Source organism: Mobula hypostoma, chromosome 16 (assembly GCF_963921235.1).
Source record: "Mobula hypostoma chromosome 16, sMobHyp1.1, whole genome shotgun sequence".
In the NCBI taxonomy this organism is placed as follows: Eukaryota; Metazoa; Chordata; class Chondrichthyes; order Myliobatiformes; family Myliobatidae; genus Mobula; species Mobula hypostoma.
Window position 1 is genome coordinate 14408564 of NC_086112.1, and position 21486 is coordinate 14430049.

The window sequence follows — 21486 nt, forward strand, 5'->3', positions numbered from 1 at the left end:
ATACAGTTCGGCACCAGCGGTGTCGCAGGAGTTGCCAGTCAGCATTGAACTCAATGTACGACTGCCTTAGGGACTCCAGGACCAGATTTTTCATATGTGAGGGGATCCAGGAGTGCCCCTATTAACTGATTGGAGAGAGACATTTATCATTGATGGTTTGTTTGGAAAGGAGAGAGAGACAGAGCTATTTACCACCGATATGTTGCTTTTGGAAGAGAGAGCGAGAGAGAGACGAAGATCAACAGTTGGACTGTCACTTTAAGGCATTGGAAGTAACTTTGGATTTTTACTGAGTTTGGAGTTGGAGACAGCACCGAGCAGCTCGTAAGTTGCTATGGTGACCGAAGGAGGTGTTATTTAATGGACACTCGATGTTATGATTTTCAGCAGGTTGTTGATATTTCTTCAAGGACTTGTTGCCTGCTTGTGCATTTCTTTACAGACAAAGGAAGGAGGGACTCTTTGAGTGACAGGTGATGCTCAGCCTGGTGAAATAAATAGGAGGTCAGATGATACAGACATTAGGACACATGATCTGGACACTGAATGAGCATTGTTGTGCCTGCAGAGAAAGTGGGTTTTGGAGGATCGATCAGGCGGATCGATCCAAATTGCTATTCCAACGGTAAAGAAGGGGTTGACTGGTGGGGAGTTGTCTATGTGTCCACCCTTGCTGGGGTGATAGCTCCACCCCTGGTTAAAGTCAGAGTCGGTGACTTGTGAAGGATTTCGGAGGACGACGAGAAGATCGACAGTATCAGCTCACCTGAAGACTCAACTCACTCTCTCTCTCTCTCTCTCTCTCCATCACTACTCAACTAAATACCACGAACTGAACTGAACTGAACTTTACTCAACATCGTAAGACTGTATCTTTTTACCCCTAGACTTAAAGAAGCTTGGTTTTCATACATATATTTCCACACTTACTGATTTATGTACACACACACACACACGCACATATATAAATATATATATTCATTACTAACCTGTTTGATTTATCTTCATTTATATTACTGTATTGTGTAGTTACTAATAAATATTATTAGTTGTTAGCAATACGAGACTCCAAAGTGCTTTCTATTTCTGCTGGTTCTTTATCCCTGTCACGGGGTACGTGACACATAGAATCAGAGAAAAGTACAGCACAGAAACAGGTCCTTTAGCCTAGATTGTCTGTACCAAACCACTTAAACGGCTTATTCCCATTGCACTGCACCTGGACCATCGCCCTCCCGTCCATGTACCTATACAAACCTCATAAATTTTGAAATCGAGTTTGCAGGCACCACCTGTGCCAGCAGCTCGTGCCACACTCTCATGACCCTCTGAGTGAAGAAGTTTCCTTTCATGTTCCCCCAAACTTCTTCAGGGTTTAGTCCCAAAATTGTCCGGATGAGTGGGTATAGCCGCGAGGCAGCGGAAGTTTGAGATCAGAGATTTTCCTTCCAGTTGAGTTGCCAACCACAGCTGACGAGCCCCATCCGCCCAAAGCAAATGGTTTTAAGGCCCCAGTATCCCACCTTTGCTCCTTCTCTTTTCAGTAGAAGCTGTTCCACTGGGCTTAGTAGCTAAGCCACACATGAAGGCCAGGAGCTGGACTTGGTTGTCAGAGGCTATGTGAGACGCAGGTCATTCGGAGCATTTAATAGGTAGCAGGAGCCTATCTTGTATAATTATTGTAATATTCCAATGACCTTTCAAGTCAGATACAATTACTGTGTTTAAGAGACATTTAGACAGACACTTTTAAAAGAGCACTAGGATCCTGATGCAGGCCGTGAGCCAGTTTCTGTGCCATATGTCTCTGACTGAATAAATGCAAACTGCACTCCAAATCCCTCCAATCTGAAGCCATTAAGCATACACAGAAAACAACCTTCAACAGAACTTTGTCATCAAAATCCTTCTGCGCTAATCACCTGCTTCTTTACATGTTTGGAAACCGTTTGCATCGGACAAGTGAATAACATTTGATGGGATCACTGTAGAATGCAAGGCCATGAGCAAGTTGATAAAATGGAGTCAAGATCTTTTAACCAAAATATAACCAGTGACAAATAATTCTTATTCACCTGGAACTTTATAGAAGTATGAACGCCCAAATCCTGTGATCCATTAACTTGTCTGACAATATCAGTAATCCCAGAACAAGCCTGCCATATTTGATACTGGACCCAGGTAAAATATTATCAAGTTGCATAATGAGATGGCATGGTGTCACAGTGGTTAACACAACGCTTTATAGTTCCGGTGACCCAGGCTCAATTCCTGTAGCTGTCTGTAAACAGTTTGTACGTTCTCCCTGTGACCGCATGGGTTTCCTCCAGGTGCTCTGGTTTCCTCCCACAGTCCAAAGATGAACCATTTGTAGGTTAATTGGTCATTGTAAATCGTCCCAGGATAGGCTGGGGTTAAATCGTGAATTACTGGGCAGCGTGGCTGTAAGTCCAGAGGGGCCTGTTCTGTGTTGTATCTCAATAAATAGATCGATAATGTAAGCCCCTTTGACTAATGTAAAACTCACTGGACAAGTTAGCCAGGGCACATCACTCACCAGCAGCAGCGAGTCCTGCTGGGGGAAAGGCAACCTCAGCGAGTTCTTTTGGGGGAGGGCAATCTCAGTGACATTTGCAGGAAGGGAAAATATAATTTTCTGTCAGATTTCCAGCAACTGTGCTTTCCCTCACATTCAGTGACAGCCACACTGATTACCAGATGAAACTAAAGCTTTTTGACAGATTACAGCATAGGGGGTACATAGCAGTATGGGGTGATTTAGCTATTACAGGATGGAAACAGGGCAGTTGGCCCAAGGAGTCTCTGCTAACCATGGTGCCCACCAAGATAGCCCCAATTTCCTGTATTTGGTCTACATCCCGCTAAGCTCCACCCCTCCATGTACCGACCTGTGCTTCTTAAATAGAAAAGTACAGCACAGAAACAGGCTCTTTGGCCCATCTGGTTCCTGCTGAACCATTTAAACTGCCTACTCCCATCGACCTGCACCAGGATCATAGCCCTCCATACCCCTATCATCCATGTACCTATCCAAACTTCTCTTAAACTCACATGCATCACTTGTGCTGCCAGCTCGTTCAACACCCTCACAACCCTCTGAGTGAAGAAGTTTCCCCTCATGTTCCCCTTGAACTTCTCACCTTTCATACTTAACCCATGACCTCTAGTTGTAGTCCCACCCAATCTCAGTGGAAAAAGCCTGCCTGCACTTACTCTATCTATACCCCTCATAATTTTTGTATACCTCTATCGAATCTCCTCTCAATCTTTTACGTTACCTATTCAATCTTTTCTTATAACTCAGGTTCGCCAAACCCAGCAACAATCTTGTAGTTTTTCTTTGTACTCTTTCAACCTTATTTACGTATTTTCTGTAGGTAGGTGACCAAAGCTGCACGATGTACTCTAAATTAGGCATCACCAATGTCTTATGCAACTTCTTTGCTTTATGAAGGCCAATGTGGCATAAGTTTTCTTTATGACCCTATCTACCTGTAACACCATTTTCAACAAACTATAGTCCTGTATTCCCAGATCCCTTTGTTCTACCACACTCCTCAGTGTCTGACCATTCACCGTGTAAGACCTACCCTGGTTGGTCCTACTGAAGTGCTAACCCTCACACTGTCTGCATTAAATTCCATCTGTCATGTTTCAGCCCATTTTCCAGGCTGGTCCAGATCCCACTGCAATCCATGATGGTCTTCCTCGCTGTCCACTACACCCCTAGTCTTGGTGTCATCCACAAATTTGCTGATCCATTTTACCACATAATCATCCAAGTCATTGATATAGATGACAAATAACAGTGGACCCAGCACCAGTCCCTGCAGCACTCCACTCATCACAGGCCTCCAATCAGAGAGACAACCATCTACTACCACTCTCTGGCCTCTCCCACGAAGCCAATGTCTAATCCAACTTGCCACCTCGTCTTGAATGCTGAGTGACTGAACCTTCTTGACCAACTTCCCATACAGGACCTTATCAAAATCCATGTAAATAACATCCACTGCCTTGCCTTCATCAACTTTCCTGATAATTTCCTCAAAAGACCCTGCAAGATTGGTTAGACATGACCTACCATGCATGAAGCCAGCTGACTATCCTTAATCAGTCCATGTCTATCTAAATGCTTATATATCTGGTCCCTCAGAATACCTACTGATAACTATTGGAATACTATTGTACTCAACCGCTTCCTCTGGCAGCTGGTTCCATATGGTCACCACTCTCTCCTAAGGTCCCTTTTAAATCTTTCCCCTCTCACCCTAAACCTATGCTTCCTAGTGCTGGTTTCCCCCACTCTGGGGAAAAGACTGTCACCTCTCATAAATGTAAATATTTCTATAAGCTCGCTCCTCATTCTCGTACATTCCATGGAATAAAGACCTAACCTGGCCAACCTCTCTCTATAACTCAGACCCCGCCCCCCGAGTCCTGGCGACACGGTTGTACATCTTTCCTGCACCTGTTCCTCACCCTGAATGGGGTAATTGATCAAAAATGCATTGAAGTGGGCAAACAACTTGGTCTTCCAGTGAACTTGGTACGGTCAGAGCGAGTTAGTAAGTAACTAACTAAATGTATGGTTAGTTATAAATATACAAGTACATTCATATATAATTAATTTACAATAAACAATTATTTATATTTGTTTTAACAAGTACAAAACTGTGTGTGTATAACTTCCACAAACATACATAAATACAACTCTATCAGTAAGTCGGTCTTCTTCAGTTACTGGAGGCCTCGCGGAGCCGCAACCCAGACACCCCCGCACGTCCGCCGGCCTGAACTGCTGTCCCCGTTCCGCCCCACCGGCCCAGGGCTCCCGCCTCCGACCGACCACTCCACCTGTTACCCTCCCAGCCTCATCCGTCCCACGCCGTCAGACCTGTCCACCTCTGCTCCGCACCGCCGCACTTGCCCAGGGCTCCCGTACCGTGCCCCCGCCGCCGACCACCCCACCTGTTACCCTGCCAGCTTCATCCGTCCCACGCCATCACACCTGTCCACCTCTGCTCCGCACCGCCGCACTTGCCCAGGGCTCCCGTACCGTGCCCCCGCCGCCGACCACCCCACCTGTTCCTCACCTGCCCAGGGCTCCCGCAATGTCCACCTCACCTGTTTCCCAACCCAGCCTCACCTGCCCAGGGCTCCCGCAATGTCCACCTCACCTGTTTCCCAACCCAGCCTCACCTGCCGGCCTGTTCGACAGCCGAGCGTGATGCAGGGAAGTTCCTCGGTGCCGAGAACTTTTCAGGCTGAGAGACGGAGCAAGGGGACAGACCCTGAAGCGACTGGACGGTGTCAGGGTCCGGAGGAAACCGCCTCCACCTCACCACAGCCACTTTCACCCGACCCTTACCTACTCGGAGCGGCGAAACTCCGGAATCTGACCGCAAACCCCGATCACACGGAACACCCGCCCTTCCCTGATGTCACATCCACGGCAGCTCCTTACGTACACATTGTTCCCACACACACCTCTTCCCGTCTACAGCTGTCACCACAGTCCTACACAGGCCACTTCCCACAGCTAGCTGTTCCTACACTCAGTGTTCCTGTCCACAGCTCTTCCCATCTACAGTTCTTCCCACAGCCCTTCCTACAGTGTTACTGTCTACAGCCCTTCCTACAGTGTTCCTGTCGACAACTCTTCCTACAGTGTTCCTGTCGACAACTCTTCCTACAGTGTTCCTGTCTACAGCCCGTCCTACGGTGTTACTGCCCACAGCCCTTCCTACAGTGTTACTGTCTACAGCCCTTCCTACAGTGTTCCTGTCGACAACTCTTCCTACAGTGTTCCTGTCTACAGCCCTTCCTACGGTGTTACTGTCCACAGCCCTTCCTACGGTGTTACTGTCTACAGCTCTTCCTACAGTGTTCCTGTCAACAACTCTTCCTACAGTGTTCCTGTCTACAGCCCTTCCTACAGTGTTCCTGTCTACAGCCCTTCCTACGGTGTTACTGTCCACAGCCCTTCCTACGGTGTTACTGTCTACAGCTCTTCCTACAGTGTTCCTGTTGACAACTCTTCCTACAGTGTTCCTGTCGACAACTCTTCCTACAGTGTTCCTGTCTACAGCCCTTCCTACAGTGTTCCTGTCCGCAGCCCTTCCTACAATGTTCCTGTCTACAGCTCTTCCTACAGTGTTCCTGTCTATAGCTCTTCCTACAGTGTTCCTGTCTACAGCTCTTTCCCATCTGCAGCTCTTTCTGTCTACAGCTCTCCTCACACACTATTCCTACACACGGTCTCTCTGTCTACATCTCTTCCAATATCCAGCTCTTTCCACATCCAGCTGTTCCTGCCTACAGCTACACTGCATTGTTTTTGGTCTCATTAGCAACTTTTTGGTCACTTAGTCCTTTCTGTCTTGCACTTCAATCAGAAAGTTATGCTTTCATGAATTCACTGTTCCCCATGATAGAAAGTAACAACTGAAATAAATATTTTAAAAATATATATTGGCAGTAAGTGGGTACTTGTATGTTCCAAGCCTCTGCACTTGTACCAACTTTGTATGACATTTACATCAACCTTGTGTCAGTACCTCCAGTTGAACTTTGTCTTTTTGTGTGTTTCCCCTAGCTGTCAGTCTGTGGTTTTGTATTGCCATGTGCTCCTGTCCCCACTCCTGCTCTACTCCGGCCCCTGTATTACTGAGTACTCTGTCTCTCATCAGTTTCCCATTATTACCTGTATTGCTGCCACTTGTGTCTCATTGTGCTCCACCTATCATCTGCCTCTCTGTTTATTGCTCAGTGTATTTCTGTCCTGTGTTTTCACCTGTTTGTTGCTAGATTGTGCCAGTGAATTTTCCTGAGCCTTTCCAGCATTTGTATCTGTACTCTATCTGTCTGAATATTGACTCTGCCTGTTTCCCAATTCTGGTTTTTGGATTTCTCTGTATATTTTGATCTCTGCTGGAACTTTGATGTTGACTTTGTTTGCACCTTGGGACTTGTTACTCAATTAATATCACTGTGTGCACAGTACTGGGTCTGCGATTGGATCCCTGCTCCAGTGTCCTGACGCCTTGTTGGAGTGGGTCTCTGGAGTGACATTCAAGTTCACTGACAGTGGTACATTGGGGTAAGGCAAACTGCTGGAAAAAATTCTGAAATTTAAAACTCAATCAAAATATACATCAATTAATTCATTTTTAATCCTAATGTTTTAGTTATATTTCTAAATTATCAGATGTCTTTAAGGAAAGAAAATCTGCCATCTTTATCTAGTCTGATTTACTTGTGACTCCAGGCTCACTGATGTGGTTGACGCTTAACTGCCCACTGAAATATGTAACTTACTCCTAAACATCATCACAATGTTACCCAGTTTTAACTTCTTGACTGGGTATGCAAAATCAGGCATAATGCAAAACACAAGATGAATTAAAAAGGAGTCAGATGTGTTATAGTCTAGTTAATTTGTTTATTAAAGAGGTTACAATGTACAAAGTTTTACAAAGGCACTTGTACCTCTAGCTTCTGATACATTTCAACTTTCGATACTCAAATATGTTTTTACTTATAGGGAGCACAGATTTATTTAATATACAGCTCCCCCGAATGGAGAGCTGTGTGATAAGCTGCATAGGTTGAACAAGTTTTAATGTACTTACTAAGCTTTGGTTGATGCAACATTACTGCAGTTACCCTTGCCAAGGACTGCAACAATATCCACAGCATGCCAGGTGCTACTGACTACTGAACTAACTCCAGCTGTTTCTGAAAAACAGCCATAAAATATCAGTGGCAAACAGCACAGCAGCAACAGCCAGGGCTGAGGGTCTCAGAGAACCCACCTCATCTCAAAGAACGCTCATTCACATGCAACCTGGTGATCCCTATCCAATGTGAGTCAGAGAGTTGACAGTACCAGGACTGGTCTGAAATCTACACTAACAAAGTAGATTACAGGCATAGGACGATTGGACAGGCATAGACTTTTTCCCCAGGGCAGAAATAGCTAGTATGAAGGGGCATAATTTTAAGGTGAATGGGACAAAAATATAGGGGGGAATGTCAGAGGTAAGTTCTTTACACAGAGTGATGGGCGCTGGAATGCACTGCCGGCAGTGGTGGCAGGGGCAGATACTGAACATTTCAGAGACTCTTGGATGCTAGAAAAATGCAGGGCAATGTAAGAAGGGAGGGTTAGATTGATGTTAGAGTAGGTTATACGGGCGGCACAACATCGCAGGCTGAAGGGCCTGTAATGGGCTGTAATATTCTCTGTTCTACAAGTCAGTGATAATAAATGTGGTTCAGGTTTTTTTTTTTAACTTATCCCATTCCCAAGCCCTTTCACTTCACACCATTATCTCTTTTGACATTTGAGCTCCCTACAACAGTCCTCTCCCTTCATCCCTTCCTCTCCTCACTTTCCCCGCAATTTAGACAATGAGGCTTTGATATTTTTCCAGTTCGAATGAACCTAATAGACCTGGAAGTTAACACTCTTATTTTTATATATATATATATAAAACAGTTATATATATTCTTGTATTTAAAAACAAAATCCTAATCCTTTCAGCTCAGGGTAACAACCTTGACTGGTAAAACAAAATTGATATCGAAATAGTAATGAAGAGTCCTTCTATATCTGTGTGTGACTGTATGGACAGACAGAGATGGAGGTAGGTGCATGGATCTTAGAAAAATAGAGGGCTATGGGTAACCCTAGGTAATTTCTAAAGTAAGGACATGTTCGGCATAGCTTTGTGGGCCTGAAGGGCCTGTATTGTGCTGTAGGTTTTCTATGTTTCTAATTGTGTGCATACGGATTGTATCACCTCGCACAAGTACTTCACTATGAGAGGATCAGAATGGAACAGATTAAAGAAATAACTTGCTGCCCATTACACCGCTGGTGTTTAGGGCAGCAATGGAAGAGCTCCTTCTCTGTTTCGATATCAGTTTTGTTTTACCAGTCAGGGTTGTTAGCCCTGAACTAAAACTCCAAACCTGAAGGACTGGTGGACCACTCTTACTCTGGCCTTTACCCTTTGACCAGTTTGCCATGGCTGACCCTACCAAGAGCTAAAGCATAGAGCCCTGGCTCCAGCCAACATAGCTCTCCGGGTCACTGAGGCATGCCAGCCGCCAAGCCCTACGAAAAAGTCATATTATTTCTTTATATGACTAAAGAAATAAAGATTACCTATATTTTTTACATGTACATTGAAGCAAACAGAGAAATGTGTAGCTTGTGTCAAATCACGAGCACTGCGCTGGGCAGCCCCTGCCCCCCGTGTTGCTATGCTTCTGGTGTCAACATAGTATGCTTTCAACTTACAAACCCTAACTTGTACATCTTTACTATGTGGGAGGAAACCCAGGCAGTCACCAGGAGAGTGTACAAGTTCCTTACAGACAGCAACTGGAATCGAACCCCAATCTTACAGCTGGCACACTGTAAATTGTTGAGTTAACCATATTGCTTCTCTGCTACCCCAATAGCTCTAATTGTTTGAACTGGGGAAACTCCAACAGCACTCAAGAGCTGGGCACTATCCAGAATAAATCAGCCCACTTTCTCCCCTAGTGTACTTCTGCCATCTAAAGAATATATTTGGAATCACTTAATGCTGATACTTCAACAGCATCGCACAAACTTGCACTGCCTACCACCAACCTGTACATTCTAAGAAACACCCATCATTCTGTCTGCAATATCTCTGTTCCTTCACTGTTGTTGGATTCCCCTCATGGAATTCCCTATTCGTAAGAGCAGCTGTTTTCCAAGAAGGCTCCAGGACATTTAGGGATTGCTGGCTTTGCCTGTGTTGTCACTCCCAAAAATATATGTCCACTGGCTTAATCATTACGCTGGAAGGAGAGGTCCATGTGACCCAGTCCTCTAATGTGTTGATTACAGCAGGAAGTGAGTGAAGACCATGATCTAGGTAGAAATTCAAATTTGTAATGCTTTGATCTCTATTTCTTCCAACACATTTTATGGCTGAGTATGATGTCTGATGTAGGGAGACAATAAATTGTAGGAGGAAGCAGGGGAAGAGATCAGAGGTGACAGAGGAAGGTCAAATTTCACTATCTGATGGTTGAAATCGGTACGTTAAATCTTTAAATTGTCAAGAAAGAATTAGATTCAGTTTATCATGATGATTCCAATTCCTGATTGAAACTGTTTACACTGCTTTTTCCTAGTTGGAAGTATTTATGGCTGTAAATTGAAAAAAAAACACACAAGCTGAAGTGCCACCTCTACTTCAAGTTTGTGAAAATTCAACTTAAACTTTGACAAACTTCTATAGATGTGCGGTGGCGAGTATACGAACCTATAATGTGATCAGATCTTCATCCAAGTCCTAAACCCAATTAAATAAATAACACAAAAACATTACACTTGTTCATTTATTTATTGAGAAAAATGATCCAATATTACATGTATTTGTTGGAAAAAGTATGTGAACATTTGCTTTCAGTAACTGGTGTAACCCCCTTGTACAGCAATAACTTCAAACTTTTCTGGTAACTGTTGATCAATCCTGCACAGCAGCTTGGAGGAATTTTAGGCCATTCCTCTTTACAAATCTGCTTTAACTCTAGGATGTTGGTGAGCTTCCTTGCATGAACTACTTCCTTCAGGTCCTTCCACAACATTTCTACAGGATTAAGGTCAGGACATTGACTTGGCAATTCCAAAAGATGAAGTTACTTTTTTTAAAAGACCATTCTGTTGTTGATTTACCCTCGTCTTTCAGATCATTGTCTTGTTGCAGTATCCAACTTCTATTAAGCTTCAGGTGATGGACTGTTTGCCTGACATTCTCCTGTAAAATGTCTTGATAAAATTTTGAATTCATCATTCCCTCAACGATTGCAAACTGTCCAGGCCCTGAGGCAGCCAATCAGCCCCAAACCATGATGCTCCTTCCACCGTGCTTCACAGTTGGGTTGAGGTTTTGGTGTCGGTGTGCAATGCCCTTTTTCCTCCTAACAGCAGTGTGTCTTTCTGCCAAAAAGTCCACAGAACATTGTCTCAAAGGCATTGTGGAACATCCAGGTGGTCTTTTACAGACTTGCAGCAATTTTTTTTTTTTTTTTTTGGAGAGCAGTTGTTTCCTTCGTGGTGTACTTCCATGAACATCATTCTTGTTCAATGTTTTTTCTTATAGCAGACACATGAACAGAAACTTTAGCAACTTTAGAGATTTCTGCAGGTCTTTTGCTGTTACCCTTTGGTTCTTTTTCACCTCCTTCAGCACTGCATGCTGTGCCTCGGTGTGATCTTTGCAGGTTGCCCTCTCCGGGGGAGAGTAGCAACAGTATTGAGTCTCCTCCATTTGTAGACAATTTCTCTGACTGCAGACTGACGAACACTCAGGTCTTTAGAAATGCTTTTGTAGCCTTTTCCAGCTTGATGCATCTCTACAATTCTTCTTCTAAGCTTCTCTGAAAGCTGTTTTGATTGAGGCACGATGCAGATAAACAGATTTATATTGAGAAGAGCAGGCTCTGTCAGTAACCTGACTTTGTGTGTCTTTTTCGTAGGGCAGGCACCTCTACAACACACACCTCCAATCTCATCTCATTGATTGCAACAACTGACTCCAAATAGCTTTTGTAGTAGGCATTACCCCAGAGGTTCACATACTTTTTCCAACAAATATATGTAATATCAGATCAATTTTCTCGATAAATCAACATGTACAATGTTGTTGTGATATTTATCTAATTGGGTTCTCTATCTAGTTTTAGGACTTGCATGAAGATCTGATCACACCTTAGGTCATATTTATGTAGAAATAGAGAAAATTCTACAGGGTTCACAAACTTTCTAGCACTGTAAATAGTAGTGCTCGAAGAAACATCATAATGTGTTGTGCCACCAAAGAGACACCTATTTTATTTATAACGAAATAACATTATTGCACTTTAGAGGTCAAATTACAAAATATGATAAGTACTATATGTTTTGCATTATAATTTTAACTTTCGTTTCCATGGCTTAAATATCTTCCACTCTAAAGTATTGAATTTGTATGAATAGTTACATTTTTACATTGATAGAATGGCTCTATTAAGAAATTTTGAATTCAGTAACAAAAATAACAATACTTTCTCCACCCAGGTGTATCTCAAAAATAAACACATTTAAATAAAAGGCATTTACACCAGTGCAAAGCTCCCTTAGGACTGCTCTGGAATATCTACTTCTGTTCATTGTTCATTGTTCATTGATCCTGTTTACAGGTACTGTTCTATAGATTTGCTAAGTATGCGTGCAGGAAAAAGAATCTCAGGGTATGTGGTGATATGTACGTACCCCTGATAATAGATTCTACTTTGAACTTTGATGACTTTAACTCACAACCTTCTGACTCAGAAATGACCGTGCAGTCCAATGAACAGTTAGTTCATTGGCAAGTTCCTCATCACAAGCAATCCTGCAACTTCAGCACACGGCTTGGCAGTCCATATCTTTGTTTTTGCATGTTTACCCTAACTATATAAGGGACATGCCTGTCCTAGCACGGAAAGTCACCTCTGGCAGACTGGGTGGATGAGATCTACAGTGAGAGTGGAAGGCAGTTCTTCAACACTTCATACAGAGAAAGGGCATGACAAGACATAGAAGAAGTCACTGCAACCAAAGAAGACCGCAGTTGTGACAACGACTTGTACAACTGGGCCCAGACTTCCAAAGTCAAAACAGCGTAACTACCAAAGCACAATGGCTTTTCCACTTTAAAAACTCTCCTGCACAGGCTTGTTTGTGCAATTCAAATCATCTAACAGAAGAAATGCACAAATCTGTCATCGTCGCATACAACGGACAACCAAATCAATCACCCAAACTATTTAGTTCCTACAGAACTGACAGCAAATGCAACCTGTAAATGAAAAGCAATGATATTTCTTCAATTAGCTTTAACAATATTGATTTATACATCTTGGTTTAATAGCAAAATTTCTGCATTGATCATTATACAATTCTGTTCGTAAATACACAAGTAAATATCTATACAGTCTAAATGTTCTTTGTGTTTTCCACTGTGTAAAATACCAGTACTCTTTCACAATGATACATACAGCCCAATGAAAACCAGCTGTCTCAGTATACTAGTTTCTTTTTAAGCCAGCAATCAATCTTCTAAGCCAGGGGTTACCAACCTATTTTATGCCATGGACCAATACCATTAGCAAAGGGTCTATGGACCCCAGGTTGGGAACCCCTGGTCTAAACCTAAAACTGTCCTTAATTGCTAGCATTTAATTGTTATCTTTCTTCCACTGTTCGACCCACTGTACAATCTGTTCCAAGTTTCTTTCCATGTCCTCGGGCGTGTTGCTGGGCAGCTGATGCACTATCTCCTCTTGGTAGGATTCCATTGCCTCTTCATATATAGTCTGGAAAATCTCACACTGTATGTTGTCCTGAAGTTTCTTCCCACTGTAACCCCTGAAGAACAATAAACAAAAATTAAACAATTATTATAATAAGGGAGCCTTTTTGATCAAAGAAATTTGGTTTGTTACAGAATATCTTGTAAGTAAGATGAGCAAAGCAAACACTAACACATTTAATACTAATACTCTTAGAGCACTGGTCACGGGGAGAACATACAAACCCCTTAGGACAGCAGTGAGAATTGAACCCCGACCGGTGATCACTGGCACTGTAAAACATTGTGCTAACTGCTACTCTACCACGCTACCCTGTTTTTCTTTTTTTTGCTAACAGCAATCGAACCGTGATCAATAATCACTGGTATTGTAAAACGTTACACTAACCATTATGCTACTCTGCTGCTTGCTTTTAAAAATAAAGAATTCTCTTTAATGCAGACGAAGTAAAACTAATGTTAACTTCAGAAGGGGCTTCACTGGCAGGGATCTAGCAAAAGAATCAGAATCAGGTTTAATATCATGGCATATGTCATGAAATTTGTTAGAAAAGGGAAACATGAAATTGGATACCTTTTTCTAATTAATTCACACAAGGCTGCTGCTGTCCCATGCATTGAACTAGTCTACTGACAGTTACTGTTAAAGTTCTGACATAAACAGCGGACTTCTGGACAAAGTATAAGGGAAAAAAAAACACTGCCCTGGAAACTATATTCATTGCTGAGATCATAAAATGCAGGAGTAGAACTAGGCCATTTGGCCCGCTGAGCCATTTCCCTCTGCCCCAATCCTCTGCCTTCTCCCTGAAACCCTTATAGCACCTTTCTCTGCAATCTGCAATTTCCCAAAGATCAGTTCAATTAATGAGTAACTAGGGTGATTTTTTTTTTAGGGGAAAACGGTACATGTACAATAAACTACTTTGAAAACACTGCAAGTTAGCGGAATAGGCAGACCCAGTACCTGTTCTCTAATCTGTCATACAAGATTGAGTTGTCTGTTCGAAGGACAAAGACAATGTGGAACCATCGCTCTGGGAAGAAGTCACACCCATGGTAATCCACAATTACCCCGCCTTCATTCATCTTCTCCTCAAGTTCGTCAATCACCTGCAAATTCCATTAGTCAAAGTCAAAATATTATCAATCTTTAATTCGTTATCATATACTAACGAGATTCATTTTCTTGCAGATATTTACAGAAAATAAGGAAATACGGAATTTATGAAAAAAATCTATATTTAAACAAAAACTTACAGATAACCAATGTGCAAAAGACAAATTGCGCAAATAAAATAATACTATTAATACCAAGAACAAGTTGTAAAGAGTCATTGAAAGTGAAACTATAAGTTGCAGAATGTGGTGATTGAAGTTATTCGCACCAATTCAATAACTGTTCCTGAACCTGGTGGTGAAGGACCTACAGCTTCTGTACCTTCTCCCTGATAGTAGCAGCCAGAAGAAAGCATGGACTGGATGGCGGGTGTCTTTTATGATGGATGCTGCTTTCTTGTAGCAGAGCTCCTTATATTTGTGCTCAATGGTGGGGAAGGCTTTGCCTGTGATGGACTGGGCTGTATCCACCACCTTCAGTAGACTTTTCTGATCCTGGGCATTGGTGTTTCTATATCAGGCCGTGATACAGCCAGTTAGGATACTCTCCACTGTGCAACTACAGAAGTTTGTCAAAGTTTTTGGTGAGGGTAGAACAAACCAGAGATATCTTGGTTCAGTTGTTTAATAAACATCAAATGTTGAAACCCAAATTCTACCCAAAACACAGAAAAAAACAATATCATTGACAGTGGACAAGGCAAGGAATGAAACTCATGAAGATGAGAGATGTTGGAAATCCAAAGCAACACACAAAAGCTGCTGGAGGCACTGAGCAGGTGCTGCCTAACCTGCTGAGTTCCTCCAGAATTTTGTATGTGTTGCTAAGGAATGAAACTCCAAGGTTTCATTCAGGCAACAAGTACAACCTGGTTGTTTTACAACTTAGTTGATTCCTTCCCTGCTCTATTCCAATGCTAATGCACAATTATGTAAATAAGTCTAACTTTCCTGGTTAGAAACATAGAAAGCCTACAGCACAATACAGGCTCTTTGGCCCACAAAGCTGTGCCGAACATATCCTGACCTTAAAAATTACCTAGTATTACCCATAGCCCTCTATTTTCCTGAGCTCCATATACCTGTCTAGGAGTCTCTTAAAAGACCCTATCACATCCGCCTCCACCACCGTCACCCCATTCCACGCACTCACCACTCTCTGCGTAAAAAAACTTACCGCTGATATCTCCTCTGTACCTACTTCCAAGCACCTTAAAACTGTGCCCTCTACTGTTAGCCATTTCAGCCCTGGGAAAAAGCCTCTGACTATCCACACGATCAATGCTCTCACCATCGTATACACCTCTATAAGGTCACTTCTCATCCTCTGTCGCTCCAAGGAAAAAAGGTCGAGTTCACTCAAACTATACTCATAAGGCATGCTCCCCAATCCAGGCAACATCCTTGTAAATCTCCTCTGCACCCTTTCTATGGTTTCCACATCCTTCCTATAGTGAAGTGACCTGAACTGAGCACAGTACTCCAAGTGGGGTCTGACCAGGGTCCTATATAGCTGCAACATTACCTCTCGGCTCCTAAACTCACTTCCATGAAGGCCAATGCACCATATGCCTTCTTAACCAGAGAGTCAACCTGTGCAGCACCTTTGAGTGTCCTATGGACTCGGACCCCAAGATCCCTCTGATCCTCCACACTGCCAAGAATCTTACCATTAATACTATATTCTGTCATCATATTTGACCTATCAAAATTAACCACTTCACACTTATCTGGGTTGAACTCCATCTGCCATTTCTCAGCCCAGTTTTGAATGCTATCAATGTCCCGCTATAACCTCTGACAGCCCTCCACACTATCCACAACACCTCCAACCTTTGTGTCATCAGCAAATTTACTAACCCATCCCTCCACTTCCTCATCCAGGTCATTTGTACAAATCACGAAGAGTAGGGGTCCCAGAATAGATCCCTGAGGCACACCACAGGTGACCGACCTCCATGCAGAATATGACCCATCTACAATCACTCTTTGCCTTCTGTGGGCAAGCCAGTTCTGGATCCACAAAGCAATGTCCCCTTGGATCCCATGTTCCTTACTTTCTCAATGTCTTGCATTGGGTAGCTTGTCAACTGCCTTGCTGAAATCCATATACACTACATCTACTGCTCTACCGTCATCAATGTGTCTAGTCACATCCTCAAAAAATTCAATCAGGCTCGTAAGGCACGACCTGCTTTTCACAAAGCCATGCTGACTATTCCTATTCATATTATGCCTCTCCAAATGTTCATAAATCCTGCCTCTCAGGATCTTCTCCATCAACTTACCAACCACTGAAGTAAGACTCACCGGTCTATAATTTCCTGGGGTATCTCTACTCCCTTTCTTGAATAAAGGAACAACATCCACAACACTCCAATCCTCCGGAACCTCTCCCATCCCCACTGATGATGCAAAGATCATCGCTGGAGGATCAGCAATCTCTTCCCTCACCTCCCACAGTAGCCTGGGGTACATCTCGACCAGTCCCGGTGACTTATCCAACTTGATGCTTTCCAAAAGCTCCTGCATATCCTCTTTCTTAATATCTACATGCTCAAGCTTTTCAGTCCGCTGTAAATCATCCCTATAATCGCCAAGATCCTTTTCTGTAGTGAATACTGAAGCAAAGTACTCATCAAGTACGTCTGCTATCTCCTCCGGTTCCATACACACTTTTCCACTGTCACACTTGATTGGTCCTATTCGCTCACGTCCTCTCCTCTTGCTCTTCACATACTTGCAGAATGCCTTGGGGTTTTCCTTAATCCTGTCCGCCAAGGCCTTCTCATGGCCCCTTCTGGCTCTCCTAATTTCTTTCTTGAGCTCCTTCCTGCTAGTCTTATAATCTTCTAGCTCTCGATCATTACCTTGCGTTTTGAACCTTTCATAAGCTCTTCTTTTCTTCTTGACTAGATTTACAACAGCCTTTGTACACCGTGGTTCCTGTACCCTACCATCCTTTCCCTGTCTCATTGGAATGTACCTATGCAGAACCCCACACAAATATCCCCTGAACATTTGCCGCATTTCTTCCGTACTTTTCCCTGAGAAAAGTACGGAATATCTGTTTCCAATTTATGCTTCCAAGTTCCTGCCTGATAGCCTCAAGTTCCTTGATTTAAGCTGACATTTGGGATTGAACAAATCAACACAAAGTAAATGGGCAGATGTTTGAAATGCATTTTGGATGATAGTAAGTTTTCTACTGCAATACTCACCCCGTCTTCATCCAGAATGGGACACGAATATTCTTCATCATAGCCTTCATACAGCTGACCTTTGCAGATATATTACAAACATACTGGTTTATAGCTGTCTCCTGACTAGCAACATCCATTAGAACAGAAAAGTACAGATACATTCACAAATATTAAACCCACATTGATACATAAAATATACAGTGGATTCCAGTTAATATGGACACATCAGGACCAGTATATTTTGCCAAAGTTTTATACTTAAAAAGGTATAAAAATGACAAGCTGAGTAACAAATTTAATATTTAAATGAAATACAGAATAAATTAGAACATTACCAATACTACTACAGTACTGGAAAACTGTATTAGTTCCTAATAGTTACTGACGGAGGAATTATTCACTGTACAAAAACATATTCCTTCGATTGACTGTAAATGAGCAAAACCAGCACAGACACTGAGTGGAGATAATGGACTGCCTTCACACAGTGTTCTTGACGATTGCCTCAGAAGGCAGTGGAGGCCAATTCTCTGGATGCTTTCAAGAAAGAGTCAGATAGAGCTCTTAAAGGTAGCGGAGTCAAGGGATATGGGGACAAGGCAGGAACTGGATACTGATTGTGGATGATCAGCCATGATCACAGTGAATGGTGGTGCTGGCTCGACGGGCGAATGGCCTACTCCTGCACCTGTTGCCTATTGTCTATCCTCCATTTAATTGTAACATTAAAGATGATTGCCGATATTTTCAAATTCTTCTTAGTTCCTAACTTGTTGAATAGTGAAATTGTTTCAATTTCACTCCTGACCATTTCTGGCATCTCCAAGCCTGAATGCTTGAAACTGCTGTGAGCAAAACGGTTGTGAATTTTTTAGGAGTTGTCCCAAAGAAGTAGTTCGCCCAATTAATTAACCAGAATCCACTGCATATAAAATCAGGGCGAGAATTGCCACACAACAGTATCAAGCAATGGTCATCACTTCCCAGAGGTCTTTTCTATCTAAACTCAAAATGTTCATGCTTTCATCAGAACACAACATTCATTATTACGTTTAAATAAGGAAATCCATCAAGTAAGCCAAGGTAATTGTTTCCAAAATCAATTGTTTTACTAGACAAACATTTCATCATATTACATCCTGTTATTAGTTTATAAAATGTCACTGCTAGTACAAAGACTTAGCATACTTTTTGAAATATTTAATTGTCATTTTTCAGTAATGCAAACATTCAGTCAACTTTGTCATTTAGTCAAACATTAGTCAATTTGTCCAGACACTGTAAATCTTTTCTGCAGCTGCTAAAAATTCAGTAGTCTGAACGTCCTTTAATTAATGGAGATAAATTAATTTATGACAAACAATGTTTCCTAACACTGGCTTTAATTTGCTGAAAATTAAAAAAGGCAATATATTTATGCTTACTGGGAATGGAAGTATATATACTGGAGCTACGTTATCAATCCTTCCTTTAAAAATGAAACTCAAACTTTTCAAGAATTGTGAGTATCACTTAGTGAAGAGATGTAGATTTTTAGAAATGTTTTCATGTGTTATATGAAACAGCAGAGTACTGACCTGGCTACAAACCACCATAGCTCATGTCTGTTCCAGTAATTGGAAGATGCAAATCTATACTCACCTTCCTTTGCCAGTTCTCCCACATTCACATACGTCAGTCCAGTTCTTCCAGCTAACTCTTTACCGAGGGTGGTTTTCCCAACGCCTGGAGTACCTGCCAGGAGAAACACTGCTGTCACCGATTGTTACAGCATCCCTGTGGGAATGCTCCCCACCTACCTCCCAGAGTGTAGTGTCACAACGCACAACATCAATGCTTTCTCCCTCCCACGAGGATTTACAGTTCCACACGATTGTATCATTCTTTTCATGGTGGTTCAAAATCACAGACTTTATGATAGGTTCCAGTATCTTCCCCCACTATCTCATTGAGCTGACAGGTTTTTAATTTCCAGTTTCTTTTGTGTGTGTGTCTCTCTCTCCTTTGTGGTTACATTTGGGACCCTTCAATCTACAGGAACCATTGCAGCATTTTTTAAAAACTTTGGCAGATAAAAAGCAAATAATTTACCATCTCTGAAGTCACCAGTATCAAATGTCATTAGATCCTTGAAATTAATCAATTTTCAAGTTTGCTAACCTCCGTTACAATGTTTTTAAAATTAATGCTGGCTTTATTTTACTTCCCCATTTCCTTCAGCCTTCACTACTTCTGGGAGTTTTGTTTTTGTATTTTCCCTGTATAATGCAATGTAACCTGCATGCACCACTTGCACTGGCAGCTCATTCCACTCTCACAACCCTCTGAGTGAAGAAGTTTCCGCTTGTGTTCCCCTTAAACGTTTCACCTTTCACCCTTAACCCGTTACGTCTCGTTGTAGTCCCACCCAACCTCAGTGGAAAAACCTCATTTACCCTGTCTATAACCTTCATAATTTTTTTTAAACCTCCTTCAAATCTCCTCAATCTTCTGCGTTCTAAGAAATAAAATCCTGACCTATTCAATAATGCAACAGAACAACACACACAAATGCTGGAGGGATTCAGCAGATCAGGCAGCAAATATGGAGGGGAATAAACAGTTAACGTTTTGGACTGAGACCCTTCATCATGGATGGGATGGAAGGGGGAAGAAGCCAGAAGCCAATGTAACAGAAAGAGCTTTCTGAAGTTATAACTAGTAGAGCAGAGAAAACATTGCATGTAGCTTCTCTCAGTTGTCAGATGTTGTAGCACCCTTAGAAACTTTAACAATACTAGACAAAAGTAGCATAAAAAGTAAATCCCCACTGGGAATATATGCTGCCCCCCCACTCATATGCATTTGCCACCACTCCTCAATCCACTGACTCCTCCAGCATCTTCAGCAACAAGCAGATTTTTGTGTCTCCACCAGCATCTTGATTTTTGCCCCTAAAAAAACTCACCTCATGCACAAGCAACAGTTAAAGTAAAATAGCTTGCCCTCCTTTACCCTACCCAGACAACCCATCTTACACTCTCCCGGCTGTCCCCACACAAACAGCTCAACCACCACTCCCTACCCCTACCACAATCTCACCCCAATCCAACCCCTCCCCACACATCTTTCAGAAAGATATTTGGCGGTCTCTCTATGGTTACTCACGATTCCTCTCCCTCCTTCCCCGATACATCCTACTCCCGCACAATGAGGACATTTGGCCATCTCTATGTGATAAGACACCACACACATACACGCCTCATACATATAAACTCCTGACCCCACCCTCCACCTGAGAGAAGGATATTCGGCCGTCTCTCCATGGTGACAGACACCATACACATAAACCCCTGACCCCCATACTCAGACCCACACCCCTCACCTGTGAGGAGGATATTCGGCCGTCTCTCCATGGTGACTAACACCACACACATAAACCCCCGACCCCCATACTCAGACCCACACCCCTCACCTGTGAGGAGATAAGATCGTCTCTCTATGGTGACAGACACCACACACATAAACCCCCGACCCCCATACACAGACCCACACCCCTCACCTGTGAGCAGGATATTCGGCCGTTTCTCCATGGTGACAGACACGAGCTCCTACCCGTGGGGTCTTTCGCTCGACTTGAGCCATCTCCCTTTGCGTCACGGCTCGTCCTGCTCACTGCCGAAATGATCAGAAACATTTCACGCACAAACAGACCACTCCCAATGATTCAAAGTTGATTCTGTAGGAAACAGTGGCTCTCCCGGTACCGTCGCTGCATC

The 21486-nt window shown here is 42.8% G+C and overlaps 2 protein-coding genes across 6 annotated transcripts in view; both read right to left on the minus strand.

The window, feature by feature from the left end:
• The window catches only part of ccdc125 (coiled-coil domain containing 125), a 55115-nt gene extending 49630 nt beyond the window's left edge, over positions 1-5485 (minus strand). For 2 of the 5 annotated variants that reach the window (XR_010020576.1, XM_063068568.1), the window contains exon 1: positions 5224-5448. The gene's annotated coding sequence lies outside the window, so the exon portion shown is untranslated. Of the gene's footprint in view, positions 1-5201 lie in introns of all 5 variants that reach the window. The other 3 variants (XR_010020578.1, XR_010020577.1, XR_010020579.1) reach the window with 3 other exon arrangements.
• Positions 5486-7461: 1976 nt separating this feature from the next.
• On the minus strand, positions 7462-21348 carry ak6 (adenylate kinase 6). The gene is made up of 5 exons (XM_063068569.1): positions 21270-21348; positions 19370-19462; positions 17747-17805; positions 14374-14519; positions 7462-13462 (listed from the first exon to the last, which is right to left on the minus strand). The coding sequence occupies exons 1-5, from the start codon at positions 21298-21300 to the stop codon at positions 13273-13275; spliced, it is 519 nt and encodes a 172-aa protein (XP_062924639.1). The 5' UTR covers positions 21301-21348; the 3' UTR covers positions 7462-13272.
• Between the last annotated feature and the right edge of the window lie 138 nt (positions 21349-21486).